Source organism: Mollisia scopiformis (genome assembly GCF_001500285.1).
Source record: "Mollisia scopiformis unplaced genomic scaffold LY89scaffold_7, whole genome shotgun sequence".
Lineage (NCBI taxonomy): Eukaryota > Fungi > Ascomycota > Leotiomycetes > Helotiales > Mollisiaceae > Mollisia > Mollisia scopiformis.
In genome coordinates, this window is record NW_017263587.1 from 939305 (window position 1) to 955359 (window position 16055).

Here is a 16055-nt window from a genome sequence, read left to right on the forward strand (position 1 = left end):
TTCTTCGTACTGAAAACGTATCAACATGAATAAGTGATCCATGAGTCCACAATCAAGGTTATCCATCCATTGGCATTTCGCGCATCTTGAAGCATCTTTGATAGTGATCAGTGCTATAGTTAGTAGTCTGCTGGATGGCTTACCTTTCAACGACTCGACGTGTCTTCGTACACCTAACTCTCTTGCTACAGATGGTCGCTGTTAAGGCCATTGATTACCCCATTGGAATGAGCCTCGGACAAATATCACTTGTAAACACTTCCCTCCATTTCGCAGAAAAGAAACCTCCTAATATAACAGATCATCCGCATACTACAATTCTCGGAACGAATTGATCAATGTTGTCACCATCAACAGTAGTCAAGAATGGCAGGATCATTACTGGGAGACATGGACGGACAAGCGCAAGGAGCTGTCAGTACCCAGTTCCCTCCTTCTGGACGTCTCTAAATTCACCACCACTAGTATAGAGATTACGACGCCGGCGCCGTTTCGATTTACGCAGACACCCTTAAAAGCATCCAAACAGCAACAGAAACCGCCCTCTCTCGACCGCTCGAAGTTCGCGCCATCACTTGCCCCGCACATTTCTTCGAAGGAGAGCCGATCTTCAATCTCAGACTCGCAGCATCCAGTCCTCGTCTTCGTTACTTCCCAGATGACGACGACGACGACGACGACGACGCCTATGATCAAATTGTCGCTCTGTACAATGCAGCTCGCCTAGCGCATCATCTGGACAATTGCAAGATGTTTGGGGGCCAAGAAGGATGCGATATCTTTTCCGAAGACAATTTTGCTTTGGTGCTTGAGTTTGCGCCTCGTTACCTTACGTGCAGGTTCTTGTCGATCACGGATTTATTATTGTGCTCCCGAGGGCAAGGCGAAATTCTTACAGTATGGCGAGATGGGGAATAGCCAGGTAGGTAATTCTCTGTTTATCGCCACAAGTAACTCCTGTGGCCAAGAACACATGCCTCACTCATATTGACAATACATATATACATAGCATCTCAAGAACCCTGCCAGCGAATATTTTCAGCAAGTAGCGTCTGCGATCCAGGGCTTCATGGACGAAATGATCGTCAAGATGACAGAGTATTATGGTATAAAAGATTCGAAGCTCAAAGTGCGAGGCGTGATTCTGGCGGGTGAGGCTTCGAGGGAGGGAATGGAGGGTTTCAAGGAGATTATCGAAGCGTCACTTCCGGAATACAAGGGGCGCTTTATGTTCGACGTTGATCCGTCGCTGATAGGTGCAAAGGGTGCAGCGCATCGTGCGAGACAATGGGCTTTGAAAATGGCGTTTGTGAAGCCGCGAGGACCGTTTCATGACGATCTCTAGATCGTCTTGAGGATTCCAGCGGTAGAATTTTCACGTTTGCTAGATTTCCCGAGAGACCTCAGATACTAACCACAATAACAAACACCTCACACTTTCCAACTAAAAATCACGCAATAGTCAAAACTATATATTTATAATTCAAAGAAACTTACTATCCGTCTGTGATATCTAAAGAACGTCGCAAGTGAAGCCTAACCCTCACTCTCATGTAGCATACCATAGCCCAAATCCCAACATCCAACTCCAAACGCCACGGCTTGCGCCAAACGCCCTTCCACCTACCCTGATACCAGAATCCAAATTCACAAATTTATCCCCATATCTGTCCATTCCGTTCCGTTGCCTGGAAAAATGCCAACACCCTATCCTTCTTACACCGATCTCTCATTCCTCTTTCCTATTCCTCTCTCAAGGATCCTTTGTATTCAATAACTCCCAGGCCAAAGCTCCTCACTCCCACTATCACTCTCCGGACTCCGACTCGTCTCCTGCACCGGGACCTCGACCTCCTCCCGCCCATGAACCAACGTCCTGCCCCCCAGCCCCTCCCTATACAACCGCTCCCGCGCCCTCTTCGCCTCCTCCTCGCTGCCCCCGCCCGGATGGCTGTTCAGCGGTAAATTCGGCGACGGCTTAGGCGAGAATTGGAAGGGAGGCGAGCGCGCGGGGCTGGTGAGGGTCCGGATGGACGGCGAGGACCGGTGGATGTACCGCGGCGACGGATTGGTGGACGCTGTTGACGCGGACGGCGATGTTGCGGGCGGCGGGGCGGGAGGCTGAGGCGGAGAGATGTACAGTGGTGAGTTCGGGTCGTAGGACGCTGCTGAATCCGGGTCCCGGGGCGGGATATACGCGTGATGCGCCGGGACGCCTGAGACGGGCGTCTCGTAGCCGGGCGGACTGCTCGAGTGGATGGACGACGGAGCAGGAGCAGGAGCAGCGCCGGTCCATTCCCCGGCTCGGTGCAAGGGTCGCGAGAAACTGAAGTTGCGGACGCTGGGCGCGTGTTGCATCTGGATACTGTTGTCTTTTTGTTGGAGCGAAGGCGAGGATTGAGGGGAGGAGTAGGCGCCTTTGTTGGGCGCGGTGATGTTTTCGGCGCCGAAGCGGGAGTCGAGGGGAGAGCGGAGGAGGTGCAGACGGGTGGCGTTGCGGCGCTTGCGGATGGTGATGAAGGAGATGGCGGAGAGGAGGAGGAGGATGATGAGGCCGGCTATGGCGATGCCGATTATGGCGCCGGTGGAGAGGCGTTTGTGGTGCTTGGTGGTGGGGGTGATTGAGGTGCTTATGGGGGAGATGATGGATACTTGGGTGGTGGAGAAGAGGGTTGTGTTTAGGCCGACTGTTGTGTTGCTGGGAAGGGGATCTTGTTGGCAGCCTGCGTCGAGGGCTACGAGGACTGATGGTCTGTTAGTATAGGGCTGTTGGTTGAGGTTGGAGAATCTTACAGTTTGACAGGTAGAATACATTACTGTTTTCTCTCAGACATGTTTGACAAGCTCCCAAGTTTGGGCCGACGAAAGCGTTATTGTCGGCAGCGCAGTAAGAGTACTCGTCTCCCATAGTCGAAGCATCCTGAATGCCCTCTTCGAGAGCACTTTGCAGAGGCGCGCAGACGGTATCTGTTGAGCAAGGAGTCGAAATTGGATCTGAAGCATTCGTAGCAGCGTATATACAAGTGTCAAATGCATATCGAAGATTATCTATATTCATTAGCATCAACAGACTTCCCAGACCACAATCTCAATAGGTAGTGAACATACAGAAGAACCATCCTTGATCATTCTCACTCCCACTTGAGGCCGTACTGTTTTGAAGACAATTCAGACACGATTTGAACTTCTTCCCCACAGCAGTATTGTCGTAGTCTGCATCGTTACAGGCGATGTCCGACCCATTCGTGTTGGAAGAATATGGATCCGAGACATCTGCCGTTGGATCGTCCAGACAGAATGTTGCGCAAGGCGAGTTTGGCGTAACTTGAAGACTCCACACTGATGATGTACAAATACACACAAGTAGACAGAAGACAAAGAAGGAGGATGAGTAAGAGGTCATTTTGAAGACGGCCACGAAACAAGAGGCTGAGGCTCAGCAAGTAACTCTTGGTCCCAGTCTCGTACCACCACTACACACTTCCAAACGCAGCCTCGTTTTCGACAAAGTGGCTTTCATGAGTAACCCAACGCCAGTTTCTCGAGTTACGAAAAACCAACAAAAAAACAACCACACACGGAAGTGCCTTTGAAGAAAGACGTTGAGAGGTAGGTAGAGGAGGAGAAATGAAAAGGCTGAGGAAAAGCAGTCCATCATATAATGGGGGCGCCTTCCATGGCAAAAAACCAACACCACCAGCACCACCAGCACCACCACAGTCCAACACAGACTCCTCCTGGCTCGCAATCGATAAAGAGAGCAACAGAGGCACACACACACACACTCACCCACTCACCCACCTGCATCCCTACCAACATCCTCCACACCCGTACCTCTCACCACCCGGCCCCCATCCCACACCTCCCCCAGCCCGTCAGCCAACCACTTCCCCTCCCGACCACTCACACCTGCTGCATCGCTCACATATTCAAGGTCGTAGTCCTAGTCGCCGTTAACCACATCCTCGGGACACTGGCTAAACTCTCACCGAAACAACTGCCCAATCAGCGGCGCGCGGTCGATTAAACCGCGCTTGGTCGCATGGCGGCGACCGGAATCATTGGCTGAGCATCCTGGAGGGGCAGAAATAAGCGAGGCGAATAGGAGGGCTGCGCAAACGCTGCGGAGAGACACATCCTGGTGGGAAAGGCGATTTCATAAGGTTATTGAATGAATAGCGTTGCACAATTCGGTTGTTTTATGCGAAGTCGAGCAGTCGAGCTGAGCAGCCCTTTGCTGGGAAAAGGGGGGGACCAATCATCACCCTCTAAGCTGTATTTCGATGACTTCGAAATCCCGTTTTCTTTTCCTCGATTTCTCGACTAGAGAAAAAGCCTCACCGCAAAACAAAAGGCGATGATGCATCACGAGAACTGGTAATTGACTGACACCGTGGTAGGTAGGTAGGTAACATCAAAACGTGCGCTTAAGGCACAGTAGCTCTAGTACACACACCCCAGCACCACATACCTTCGTACATCCCCGAGAAGCGCTCTCGCGGCAAATTGTGACAGAACCTGCATAATCGACCCACCTCATCCATCCACCGTCTAGAGACAAACAAAAGAGACAAACAGAAAAGAGACAGACAGGTAGATTTGCATGCGTGCGTGCGTGCCTGCGTGCCTGCGTACGTGCGTTATGTGCGCTTTGACAAGTTCCACCGCGACGGTAGCTCCCGAGCGCTAAGGGGAACAGGGTGCATTGATTGATGGGCTGGAAATGTGCGTGAGTTTGGTTTTGGTTTGTGTATGGAGGTGTAGTATTTATCCAGATTAAATCTACCTAGGTATGGGCTGTAAATGGTGGATGGTGGATGGGATTCGTGGTGTGGGCTTGTGATCATGTATATGTGTGGTCGGGATGACGGCTGCGGGCTAGGCAAGGCGGGATTTTGTGCATGAAGGGAGGTGGACCAGTGAGGGGGAGGGGGGCGTTTGGGGGCGTATGTATGTATGTATGTATGTATTGATGGGAGGATATTTACTTGCTTATCTTGAGTTGTGAGGGGTGGTTTGGATGGGAAGGTGTGATGAATTGGATGGCTGCTTGCGGGATTGCGCTTCGAGCAAGGGAAGAGAGTGGTTGCGGGCTTGCGTGAGGAGCTGCGGGAAAGGCTGTATACGCGGGACTGAGCCTTCAACCTGCATGAACTCCTATGCATGCAAGACCCGTTCAGAGACATGTGTTCTGTTCATGTCCTCCCACGACATCATACTTTTGTGATGTACTTACCGTACATGTGTCCCGAAATTCAGCTGGAGAGGAAGTATGAACGTATCGATCGTGCGTGCGTTATCGTGACTCGGAGGTAGTGGGCTTGATAGGTGTTTATATGCGCCTGGTTCTGGAACCGATGATAGAAGAGGCAGTGCTGCAGATGGAGATACTGCATATATGGTGAAGAAATACAAATCGTCGCTATCACCTCACTGACACGACTCAGCTGCAAGTCTTTCTTTTAACTGTTCAGCTCTTATATACAAGACACGTCTCAAAACATGTCTCACAAACATAACATACTATACACGAACTCTGATCATTCCACATCAGTCATAACCTACATTAATCCTCTCCTCCCCTCCCCACAACACCTCACATCAAGGAATCGACACCGTCGTCCCAGACACGGTAATCGTCGTCTCGTACATACACCTCCCCGCCTCACAATTCGCATGAAACACCATATTCTTCCCATCCGCCGTCGCCGTCGACCCTCCCGGCGCCGTCAGATTAAACGGATTCCCCGTAACCGCCAACGGCGCCGAACTCTTGGTGTACGGGCCCTTGACCGACGACGCGGTCGCGTAGCTAATGTCGTATAGCGTCGTGGAGTAGCAATTGCTGCTAAAGAACAGAACGTAGACGCCGTTCACGAGAATCAACCGCGGGGCTTCGATCAAGGGACCGTCGGCGTCGCCGCGATCCAGGAGCTCGATGGGAGATCCGACGGGCGTGATGCCATCGGCGGCGAGTTGCTGCAGCATCAGGGGCGTGGGAACGATGGGGGCGACGGTATTGCCACAGCTTCCTCCGTGGCCGACGCTGTTTCCGTCGACTTTGTACACTACGTAATGGGTACCGTCTGTATCCGTGAAGCCGCTGGGATCGATTGCACCGCCGGCTGTGATGTTGCACGCAATGGTGTCAGATTGCGGTGTATACGGCCCCAGTATTGTGTCTGATGTCGCTGTTCCTACGCAATGCTGGTTCGTGGACGCGGCGTCTGTTGCTGTGTAATACAGGACGTAGGTCGATCCGATGATCCTCACGTCTGGAGCCCAGACATTGGCACCGTTCGACCAGGCACCGACGGTGGGCAGGAGGTCATTTGAGAGGACGGTCCATGGACCGGAGATGGATGGTGCGCTGGCGGATTGGACGTTCTTCCCGTTGCCGTTGGTGGCGAATGCGTACCAGGTCCCGTCGGTATCTAGTAGTGCAGCGGGATCTGGGAAGTTGATGTTGATAGCGGGGTCGAGGTTTGTTTCTCTACTTTGGAGTCTTTCTGATGGCGAACTTAAAGCCGCGCCGAATAGCAGACTTGCGGAAAGGAAAGAAGGGAGCATTGTCCTGTGGAGATTTAGCAAGTTGTTCATCTTTTGCTTGCAAGTGCATACCTATTAAATAGAGAAGGTGCCATATTGTCAACAATCACAGTAGGTGGTCAAACCCAACAGCAAGATTCCATACATTTATGAATGGATGTTAGGGCCGGGGAAGGATTCTCCGCAGTCACTGACGAGAAACTAGTTTCATCCCATTTCATCATTTAGTCTTTACAGTACGTCAATCATCGCTGATATAGGCATGATCTTCAGCCCCGACGGAATTAGAGATGAAGGGACTCCCACTGGTTTGACGTCTGACTAAACCAAATGTCGAACGTTTGGGTAAGTTTGCGAATTTATGCATGATTGATGGGTGCTTCTCGAAGGTTTGAGGAGGCTTAAGGTTACGTTGCCTTAAAATAGGATTAGGGCTCCTTGACTTGTTTGATCCTTCTCGGCGTGGCTTTCCAGTGCCGGAGATGATGGTTGTGGCTTGCAGGATCGACAAGCAACGAAAAAGGAGATTGAGATGTAAGCTGATGCGGAACATTTGCATTGTTGATAGAGACACGAGTTCTCGGTTAAAGCTCCTGTTATGGCGTTTTGGTAGCGGATTTTTGATATATGCACACGAGCTCGGTAATGAGCCGCACCTCTTCATGTCAAGAAGGAACTGCTCTTCCTTCCTCACAGCCCCACGTTTCATTTCACATAGTCGATGACATGACTCAGAAGCGATGGAGTTGTATGTCTTCGAGGATGAGTGAGCTCGTAAAATTTATATCATCTCTTCTCCTTTTCTTATGTGGAGAAAGTTCTGCCACAATACGTGATTCGGAATATCTTCGGTTTGCCACCTTCTCGTACCTGAATTGTTTTCTGCTAAGCGTGAGATTTCAAAGCTGGAAACTCAAGTTCTTTCAGCATATTCTTTGGTTTGTTGGCAGCGATCGAGGTTATTTTAATGTTGAGGAGCAAAAAAGTACTTGAAAGATTTGCAGAAAAGAAAGCTAGGCTTTCAATTAGAAATGGTGCATTATGAGATGCTTGGAAATACAGGCGTTCGATCCCGATCTGAATTGAAAGACTCGCTTCCACCATACACTCCCTAGTCAAGGATGACTTTGCACCCTTCAGCGTTGGACAGAGTAAGGGTGAGGTGTTGACGTTCTGTTCCCGGTTCTTCCAGGACCTGTCCTGGGGCAAGCTTTATATTAGGAAATTCCTGGATGACTCGTACGATACCACAGGAAGCAAGAATGAGTCCAAAATCCTCTGGTTTCCCGTAGTCGGCATTCGCTCCATCGATAGAAAATAGGGCCTAACTTACTGCCTAGACAAAGTCTCGGTCCACCATTAAATGGAAGGTAGCCCCAACCGATGTTAGCAAGTTCCGTGCCCTCCCACCTCTCGGGTCGGAAAGCCAGAGGGTCTGGAGAATATAGGTCCTTGCGCCGGTGCATGTGGTAGACTAAATATGCAACAAGCATTCCTTCTCGAACTAGGAGTGGTGAACGTCCGTCTGGACCACCACCAACTGGGAGAGCAGTCGTCTTCCTGCAGAAGCGGGTGTTGATCGGGACCGGCGGATATAATCGAAGTGCTGGATCTAGTTGTCAGCAAGTGTGTGATTGTGAACAAGGGATATTTATTCCTCACTCTCGTTGAGGACATTGTGCAGGTATGGCATCTGCCGAATGTGTGCTCTGGTTATATCCTTTTCTTGTCCAACAACAGTGTCAATCTCGTTCCGCAGAGCTTTCAGTGCATTTGGATTGCGCAAAAGGAGGTGGCTAGATACGAAGTTTTAGCGCTGCTTGTAGTAATAATCCCGGATACTGACAATTCATAAGACAATGTCGCAGCTGTGGTGTCCCGTCCAGCGATCAGCACATTAAGTGTTTGATCTCGAACTAGTTGCAAATTCTGGTTGTCGCGGTGCAGGTCCGCGATGAACGAGGATTTCTCAGACTCGATAGGGCTTTCCGCTTCTCGCTGCAAGGCTTCTGTAACGAACTGGTAAGTGTATCTTTTGATTGTTTCACAGGCTTCGAAAAAACCCCTGGGACGGTAGAGGAAATACAGGTTCCCAAGCCGAGCACGTGTACCAGTGACTAGAGAAGGTTGGTCAAAGGCTTTTGAGAACAGATCTCCAATCTCGTGCTTGAAACTCTCGACGGGCTGACCCAATATCATAGCTATGGTCGTGTCCAGCGTCAGTCGATAGAACATTGGCTGGAGATCTATGATACCTGAACAAGTATTCAGCCTTTCGATCAGGTGGTCTAAATGTTCGCGGAAGTCTTTCTGGTTCTGGTACTGCATCCGTGCAAATTGCCGTCTAAGGACTTCCCGTGAGTGCTTCCAGGCAGCACCGTCTTGGGTAAAGATTCCTTCACCGATCATCGCCCTCATAGCCATGCTGCGAGGTCCAAGATGGAAATCTAAGGCAGTTTCAAGGTTAGAGTAAAGGTTTCGACTTGTGTAGGTTGAAGAGACGCTCTGGTGTCCTACCTTCAAAATGCGTAGAGAGGATTGCCTCTATATTTTCGGGGTCCTGCGTCACAAAGCCAATGCCTCCGAGGATCTTGACTTCAGCAGTTGGGCTCAGCTGATCGAAGTGTTTGGTGAAGAAGGCAAGAAGCTTCTTCTCGCGTCCTGCTTGGAAGCCACTCTTAAGTACGTCTAGTGCAAGCGGCCATCGATAGAGGAGCTTGGCTGCTGGGGGTTTGCAGCCGCTCCGCTTGCCGAGCTCAACATCATGCTGTCGTCGTCTCGTCAGTCAACGAAAAAGGTCCAGACATTGTCCAGCCGAAGAGTACATACGCGGTATATAACAGCCTTGCGGATACTCACATATATCCATATCGAGGCTAGCAAGAGGAGAGCTGTAAATGCCGATGGTCGGATATAAGCGAAAGATGCGAGGAAATCACTTCCGCTTTGAAAAGCAGCGCTGGCAGGCATGCTTCAGTATACAAAGCACTTTGAGCGAGAGGGAAAGCTTTCAATCTCGAAATCAGTTCTAGTCTCAGTGCCCATTGAGGGAAGGCTGAGAGAAGATGCGTTTAAGCGAAAATGAGAGAGAGCGATAGAAATAAGACGACATTTGCAACATCTGTGCACAAAGACGCCTCCAGTTGATTGGAGACTAGCTTCGGTTTCACCCGCCAACCGCCCACCGCTACAATACACCACGACCCCACCGCCTGCAGTGTGTAGTGGTATGTTTCTCCTACCCTTTTACGAGGACAAAGAAGGACTGAGGACCGATCATACTTGTGTTGGCTCGAAATCTGCGGTTCGGCGGCTCAGGTTTCCAATGACTGTCTCTGCCCAGATTAGGGCTGGCGAATGAGGCAAGTAATTGTCAGTTTACCATTCGTTACCATTGGCGGGAGGTGCGAAAGATGCCGCCTCCATATGGATGCTTACCCAACCCATCCATCTCTCAACTAATGCCAGCATGCTATAACAGGCTCTGGGCCAGAAGGTGGTGGTGCGATCGTCCCATAATTCATCTTCCGTTTCTGTCTCACTGATGTGTTGCTTGGCATATCGTCATCCTGAAGTGGTAGTCACGTCCAATTGCAGCGACACTTTTGCTTCATGGATCCATTCTCTATTATTGCAGGCACAGCTGGATTGGCTGATGTTTGCTTGCGGCTTGCAATCTTTCTAAAACATGCCCACGATGGATTTAGGGTAGTGGATCAAGAATTGGAGGAGCTCTCCGAAGAGATCACCTCACTGCGAGCTCTCAACGATCTAGCAGAGCGTACTTACAAGGAGGAATCAGTAGTTGGAATAGATCCCGACCAGCAGGACGTTCTCAGTACAAATTGGCGCGCAACCCAAAACACTTTAGCGAGCTGTCAGGGCATAGTTGAACGGATTGAGGCAATATTGAGAGAGATTCTACATTCTGGAAATGGAAAACACGTCAAGCTTGACCAAGTACGCAAGTGGTTGAAGCAGCGATCCAAGGAGAGGGGGTTAAACACACTACGGGAAAAGCTGCAAGCGCATCAGATTGCGCTACAAGTCAGTCTTTCAGCGGTCAGCATGTGAGTTTTTGCCAATAATTCGCTGGGAATTAGCTAGCTGACATATATTAGTATTCATTCTCGCACATCGCAGCAGGAGTCCCACAAGTCTTATTCGGACTTATCCGCATCCATCCAAAGTCTGGGTGCCGACTTGGTATCGAAGATAGATTCCTTAAAAAGAGTTATCACCCCGTCTGAAAGAACGGTGAGTGGAGAGAGGCATCTTAAAATATGTAGTGCAAAGACTGATTTGGAAGCTTGGATCCTCTATTGAATCCGTAAAGGAAGCGGTAGCTTTCGCATATCTAAACAAGCATTTCTTCATACCGCAACCTGTGAGAAGTATCTTTACTGGGCGTAAGGACGAGCTTGAACAGTTGAAAAATTGCCTTACCACTACACCGTCCGAAGGTCCTCTCTGCACACAAAAAAGGTTCGTGGTCTTCGGTCTTTCTGGGTCCGGGAAAACGCAATTCTGTTGTAAATTTGCGTCAGAAAATAAGCAAAGGTATTGATCGAATCACGATAATACTCCAGACTTTCGACTAATTTTGATAGCTTTTGGGGTGTATTTTGGTTCGATGCAAGCTCCCAGGGGCACGCAGAACAATCGTTCTCCAATCTCTCGACGATCGGAAAGGTCGCATCTAATCCAGCTGCTGTCAAAAGTTGGTTTTCAAGTCTTGGACCCGAGAAGCCATGGTTGCTCTTATTCGACAACGCGGACCACGAGAGATTCCCTGTGGAAGAATACTTTCCTGATAGCAATTTTGGTACCATCCTCATAACGACCAGGAATCCGCTGCTCAAAACACACGGTACTGTCGGGCCTCGTTATTTTGGTTTTCATGGACTAGATGAGGAAAAATCGATTGAATTGCTCCTGAATGCTTCGGAAGAGCCGAAGCCTTGGAAACCATCCTCAGTCAATTCTGCAAGTATCATTGCTAAAGCTATGGGGTATCTACCTCTTGCCCTCATACATGCTGGGGCAACGATTCATTCACACCTTTGCACACTTGAGAATTACCTTGAAGTCTTTGAAGAAACTTGGGAATTCATCCGTCAGACGAAGGATCCAAATGCTTCTACTCCAATCTCACAAGAAAATGCGGCCATCTATAGTACCTACGAAGTGATCCTCAGTGGCATTTTAGCAAAGAAGACACTAGCTTCCGAAGATGCTTTAGATCTTTTGAGGATATTTTCTTTCCTCGATCGTCAACAGATTAAGCTAAGCATCTTCTTCCGTGCAGCGTCGAACCCAGAAGTTGAACTGGCCAACAGAATACACAAAGGATAGGGAAAGGCATACAGCAAATTGATTCCAAAGATCACACGGGGCCAGGCATTAAGAAGCATTATCACACGCCTTGTCAATCTTCTCTCTCAACTAGGCCACCGCCCTGTTCTACCAAGGTTCTTGTCTGAAGCCCATGGGCCCAAAGTTTCCTACCAATCAAGGCTACGAGAAGGGCTTCACGAACTGTCTCAGCTCTCACTGATTTCGACAAGTTCGGACCGAGGTGAATGTTATTCAATGCATGCAGCGGTCCATCTATGGGCGAGGCAGAGGCCGGCGATGACACTTGTCGAGCAAGCAGTTTGGTGTCAAATGACAGCAACTATACTCTCTCGAGCCATCTTACTTCCACCCTTGGACGACACAGAGGAAGAAGAAGCGTTCCGTGGAGATCTGCTTTCGCACGTACGTCATGTCCAAGATGTTGAGCTGAAAATCCAAACAATGTTTACCAAGAATAGGCAATCTAGGTTATGGACTTGGCCAGTATTGTACTCCCCAATAACTCCGGAACGACTGGAACAGCTTGTGAAATTCAGTTTGGTATATGCACAAGGCCAAAGATCCCAACTTCAAGAGGCAGAAAGGTTGCAATCATATGCTGCAAAAGTTGTGATGCAGTATTTGGGCATGGAACACATCAAGACGATAAACATCATGCGGCTATTGTCACGGACCTACTGGCAACTTGGACAGATAGATGAGGCTGTTGGGGGTTTGAAGCAGGCTCTAGACGCATGCATCAACGTTCTTGGCCGAGAAAACCCCGAAACCCTGCAGATCATGGATTCTTACGGCTCGAGTTTGTGGCTACAAGGCCGCATTCAAGAGGCGCGCAAGGTACACGCAGCTGCTGTCGAAGGCCTCAGCAACACTCTCGGTAGTGATGACGTTCAGACGTTAAAAGCTATGGGAGGTCTAGGTCGTGCAGTCGGTAAGGACTTCGATTTCACCGAGGCGGTCAGCATACAGTCCAAGGCCTTTACCGGTTTGAAGGCTAAGCTTGGTCCATCGCATTCGGCTACGCTTGAGGCCATGGACAATCTAGCTATGGCATACTTCGACCGAGCCGCATTTCGCCGTGGCCAACCAGGAGATCTTAAGCATGCGCTTGAATTGGAGTCAGAAGTCTACACAGTACGCTCGGAAAAGCTTGGCAAAGAGCACTATCATACTCTGTGGGCGGGCCTTAACTTGGCGCGTATCCATGCTATCCGCGGTGAAACTGACGAGGCCTTGCGGATATTCCTACCTGGACACGCGGCTGTGCTAAGAGACCTTGGCGAAAATCACTTTATTTATCTATTCGGGGAATTACACCACGGCCGCATCCTTATGTGTGCAAGAAGATATGAGGAAGCAGAACGAATCCTATCCAATGTAGTGCGTTCGCATCAGGAGAATCGCAGGGGTCATCCTGATCGCTTACTGGCTATGTTCTCCTTGATAAAATGTCGCAATGTCTTAGGTAAAGATGATGAAACAGCTACTCTTCTTACAGAGTTGATCGAAGGTACGAAGGCAATGTACGGAGCTGACCATCTGGCGGTCCGATATATCCTAGAAAGCCAAGTTCTGTCGAAAGACACCAGTGATGTTTTACACGACCCATAATTCAAAGGAATGTCCTCTCCATTTCTGAAAGATTTACCAAAGGATGAATTCAGTACTTCTTTTACAACAGTCGAGCCAACGAGAAGTGCTGGGCTTAAATCAGGATATGTCTTGGTTGGTACGGCAGTTTTTCATACCCCAAGTGGAGATCCGGGGACATTGCAAACCGAAGAATCATGACAGCAATCAATGAGATCGCCTTGGAAGTGGCAGAGGCACGACGCAGGGAAGAGGAAACCAAGAACTCGCAGCTGAACAGAAAGCGTCGGCATACGTTGAATCTCGAACTTGACACATGAACCTCGAGGAGATGGGTGGTCAATCGCAATCGGGTGAAGAGACACAAAACTTCTCCAGAACAACGAAAGGCTAGAAGAATGAACGACAGAAGTCTAGTCAAGAATTGAAGGCAACGCCTGGCTACCATAAGGCTTCAATAGCATCTCTTGTAGACTCCCACTGCCTTGGCCTAAATTCCAATATCCAGGCAACAGCTGCAAAGCAAGACCACGACCTAATTCACGAAATAAAGCGTTTGATATTCCGAGCAAAGGAATGCAGAATTCGCCAAGCACTCCTCAGAGCCAGTTGTTGTAGAGTCTGTCTGTTATGTATCAGGAAAGACAGAACGGGCTCACCACATCCCACTCAATCAGCCCAAAGACGACCAATCAAGAAGTGCAAAAAAAGCCAATAGTATGGTATCGGGATAAAGTTACAGTGCTGGCTCAATGGAAGATGCTTGGGTGCTGATATGTCCAAGGCTACCGGGTGCATCTGTCTTTGGCTTGAACAAATTTGCTTAATACACCTCCCAAATATATTTACACAGAGCTTGAATCCCATCTTACTTGGGCATATCTGTGATCATCAACCATCTCAGGAACCATCTGGAAAAGCTTCACGGTTTCCTCTTATTTTTCCCTTAAACCGAACTCGTGGCTTCGGAGACTAATGCCGTGCCGCTGTTTAAGCAAGTCCCGAAGACTAAGTGAGACATGGATATTTCCCGTGCACATCTCGAAACAAGTGATTCCCCTGAACATGTCCGCGAAACAAATCTGAAAATTTGCAGAAATACAAGCCATTATTGAAAAAGAAAAGAAAAAAGAGTACAGAAAGTTTCTCTCTCGGCAGTAATAATCCATAACGTCACATTTGAAAAAGCTTGCATACCTGTCAGATATGCGCCCAGACATTTTTCAGACGATCATCCACGCCTCAAACCGTTCCTGCTAAAACATCCTTTCTCGGAAGCGTATCAGGACCCAGGTTCCGAAACACCTCCGCGAAGCTTGACGCATTTAACCTCCCTCGCTTAGTCCCAAAGCGCTAATTTTGGGGACAATTGCGCAACCTTAGTTTTCTATCTGATGGGGAAGCGGGTCTCAGCTTGGCAACATTGGGTTTGATCCTTGGCATGGTTATCGGGATGCTTATGTCCGTTCTTGGAGATGCTTGGTTAGTGATGGCGAGGTGGGATGGGAAAAGGCCGCCTCTGATCAGCCTCTGTTGGATGTTGGATAGGCTGTTTGAGGCTTCTCAGAGTCCTGAAATGTTCTTGTTCTGTGATGTTGTAATATCTTCTTTCTTATTCAAGTTCGTCTGATCTTTTGAGAAGAGATATCTGTTCCAATGCCTCTCTCGAAGAATTTCGAAACTTCTCAGCAAACGGGCTACCAGAAACTTGTCGATGAAGAATCTGTCGAGTATGATAAGACAGAGTATTCGAGTCAGCTGTCTTCTCGACATGGGCTGTTGAGCTATCGAGTCGGGTTTTGGGTTCTGTCTGTGCTGTATATTTTGACTGCTGCATTATGGTTCACTGTCTTGCCTTCAGACTCGAGTCCGAATATAGCGACATATGGCATAATCGACAGTACGTCGCTCTTCAATTTACGGTGATGGTTTTCTCTGACGATAGAACAGTTCCTTTCGACGATGTGGTCTTCATGCCAGATCCAGCTTTCGAGACTGCGGCGGATAGCATGTCAGAAGATGATCCATGGAGCAGATTAGAACCAGGTACTTCGAGCTTCCAACAAGATGAAAGTAACGATATCTGACAATGGCAAATAGCGGGACGAGGGTTCATCGAAGTCCCTGTCGAAGTCGCTCTTCCGGATGGGGGAACTGCAATAGAGAAGCAATACTATTGCATCTCAATGTTCCATCAACTTCACTGCATCGTACGATCCCTCCATTCCTCAACAAGTGCCATTTACTCTTACTAACATTTATTTTGCACAGGCAAGCCTAAAAGCAGCTTTCGGCAGCCTGATGAACATATCGCACGATTCAGACGGGCATCTGGTGCATCTCGACCACTGTTTCGACTACTTGCGACAAGCGGTGATGTGTGCAGGAGATATGACGCTTGAACCAGCGGTGGAATACCCAGAGATAGGAAGGAAAGGAGTAGCGGGATGGGGCGTTGAACATAAATGCAGGAATTTTCAAGCGATGAAGGACTTTGCGGAAGAACATACATATATCAACAGTACTGGAATATTATAGACATCATTACTGCGCTTGCA

At 49.1% G+C, this 16055-nt stretch overlaps 9 protein-coding genes across 9 annotated transcripts; 3 read left to right on the forward strand and 6 right to left on the reverse strand.

The window, feature by feature from the left end:
- Window positions 1–366: 366 nt before the first annotated feature.
- Window positions 367–1345, forward strand: LY89DRAFT_731207 (uncharacterized protein; the record flags this gene model as incomplete). Its single annotated transcript, XM_018219551.1, has 3 exons — window positions 367–414; window positions 466–804; window positions 1010–1345. 3 exons carry the CDS (start codon window positions 367–369, stop codon window positions 1343–1345), a joined length of 723 nt encoding a protein of 240 aa, XP_018074320.1.
- A 111-nt stretch (window positions 1346–1456) lies between these two features.
- Window positions 1457–3839, reverse strand: LY89DRAFT_716439 (uncharacterized protein). Its single transcript, XM_018218266.1, has 3 exons — window positions 3109–3839; window positions 2794–3048; window positions 1457–2744 (listed from the first exon to the last, which is right to left on the reverse strand). Exons 1-3 carry the CDS (start codon window positions 3401–3403, stop codon window positions 1771–1773), a joined length of 1524 nt encoding a protein of 507 aa, XP_018074321.1. The 5' UTR covers window positions 3404–3839; the 3' UTR covers window positions 1457–1770.
- Window positions 3840–4367: 528 nt separating this feature from the next.
- LY89DRAFT_467576 (uncharacterized protein) lies at window positions 4368–5435 on the reverse strand. Its single transcript, XM_018207729.1, has one exon. It carries the CDS (start codon window positions 5184–5186, stop codon window positions 4641–4643), a length of 546 nt encoding a protein of 181 aa, XP_018074322.1. The 5' UTR covers window positions 5187–5435; the 3' UTR covers window positions 4368–4640.
- Window positions 5436–5481: 46 nt separating this feature from the next.
- On the reverse strand, window positions 5482–7033 carry LY89DRAFT_682789 (Arabinanase/levansucrase/invertase). Its single transcript, XM_018214570.1, has 2 exons — window positions 6622–7033; window positions 5482–6574 (listed from the first exon to the last, which is right to left on the reverse strand). The coding sequence occupies exons 1-2, from the start codon at window positions 6642–6644 to the stop codon at window positions 5602–5604; spliced, it is 996 nt and encodes a 331-aa protein (XP_018074323.1). The 5' UTR covers window positions 6645–7033; the 3' UTR covers window positions 5482–5601.
- Window positions 6510–7143, reverse strand: LY89DRAFT_682790 (uncharacterized protein; the record flags this gene model as incomplete). Its single annotated transcript, XM_018214571.1, has 1 exon — window positions 6510–7143. A coding segment is annotated over exon 1 (314 nt), but the record flags the coding sequence as incomplete, so codon positions are not given.
- Window positions 7144–7660: 517 nt separating this feature from the next.
- Window positions 7661–9611, reverse strand: LY89DRAFT_705800 (cytochrome P450; the record flags this gene model as incomplete). Its single annotated transcript, XM_018217478.1, has 6 exons — window positions 9379–9611; window positions 9067–9316; window positions 8396–8996; window positions 8212–8345; window positions 7883–8155; window positions 7661–7827 (listed from the first exon to the last, which is right to left on the reverse strand). The coding sequence occupies exons 1-6, from the start codon at window positions 9517–9519 to the stop codon at window positions 7661–7663; spliced, it is 1566 nt and encodes a 521-aa protein (XP_018074325.1). The 5' UTR covers window positions 9520–9611.
- A 200-nt stretch (window positions 9612–9811) lies between these two features.
- LY89DRAFT_705802 (uncharacterized protein) lies at window positions 9812–13817 on the forward strand (the record flags this gene model as incomplete). Its single annotated transcript, XM_018217479.1, has 6 exons — window positions 9812–10619; window positions 10671–10806; window positions 10859–11109; window positions 11160–11871; window positions 11905–13430; window positions 13622–13817. Exons 1-6 carry the CDS (start codon window positions 10162–10164, stop codon window positions 13815–13817), a joined length of 3279 nt encoding a protein of 1092 aa, XP_018074326.1. The 5' UTR covers window positions 9812–10161.
- A 579-nt stretch (window positions 13818–14396) lies between these two features.
- LY89DRAFT_467631 (uncharacterized protein) lies at window positions 14397–14935 on the reverse strand. The gene has a single exon (XM_018207731.1). The coding sequence runs from the start codon at window positions 14715–14717 to the stop codon at window positions 14433–14435; it is 285 nt and encodes a 94-aa protein (XP_018074327.1). The 5' UTR covers window positions 14718–14935; the 3' UTR covers window positions 14397–14432.
- Window positions 14936–16045, forward strand: LY89DRAFT_467634 (uncharacterized protein). The gene is made up of 4 exons (XM_018207732.1): window positions 14936–15397; window positions 15448–15543; window positions 15598–15707; window positions 15769–16045. Exons 1-4 carry the CDS (start codon window positions 15154–15156, stop codon window positions 16033–16035), a joined length of 717 nt encoding a protein of 238 aa, XP_018074328.1. The 5' UTR covers window positions 14936–15153; the 3' UTR covers window positions 16036–16045.
- The last annotated feature ends 10 nt before the right edge of the window (window positions 16046–16055 follow it).

Excerpts from the sequence above, each read along its gene's own strand:
- LY89DRAFT_467634 (XM_018207732.1), top strand. The coding sequence starts at position 15,154 with ATGCCTCTCTCGAAGAATTTCGAAACTTCTCAGCAAACGGGCTACCAG. Across the intron at positions 15,398-15,447 it reads GACATATGGCATAATCGACA|TTCCTTTCGACGATGTGGTC; the intron begins GTACGTCGCTCT and ends ACGATAGAACAG. Across the intron at positions 15,544-15,597 it reads ATGGAGCAGATTAGAACCAG|CGGGACGAGGGTTCATCGAA; the intron begins GTACTTCGAGCT and ends AATGGCAAATAG.
- LY89DRAFT_682789 (XM_018214570.1), bottom strand. The coding sequence starts at position 6,644 with ATGGCACCTTCTCTATTTAATAG. Across the intron at positions 6,575-6,621 it reads GCACCTTCTCTATTTAATAG|GACAATGCTCCCTTCTTTCC; the intron begins GTATGCACTTGC and ends AAATCTCCACAG.
- LY89DRAFT_467631 (XM_018207731.1), bottom strand. The coding sequence starts at position 14,717 with ATGTCTGGGCGCATATCTGACAGGTATGCAAGCTTTTTCAAATGTGAC.
- LY89DRAFT_467576 (XM_018207729.1), bottom strand. The coding sequence starts at position 5,186 with ATGTCTCTGAACGGGTCTTGCATGCATAGGAGTTCATGCAGGTTGAAG.
- LY89DRAFT_716439 (XM_018218266.1), bottom strand. The coding sequence starts at position 3,403 with ATGACCTCTTACTCATCCTCCTTCTTTGTCTTCTGTCTACTTGTGTGT. Across the intron at positions 3,049-3,108 it reads TGATCAAGGATGGTTCTTCT|ATAATCTTCGATATGCATTT; the intron begins GTATGTTCACTA and ends TAATGAATATAG. Across the intron at positions 2,745-2,793 it reads TGTATTCTACCTGTCAAACT|TCCTCGTAGCCCTCGACGCA; the intron begins GTAAGATTCTCC and ends ACAGACCATCAG.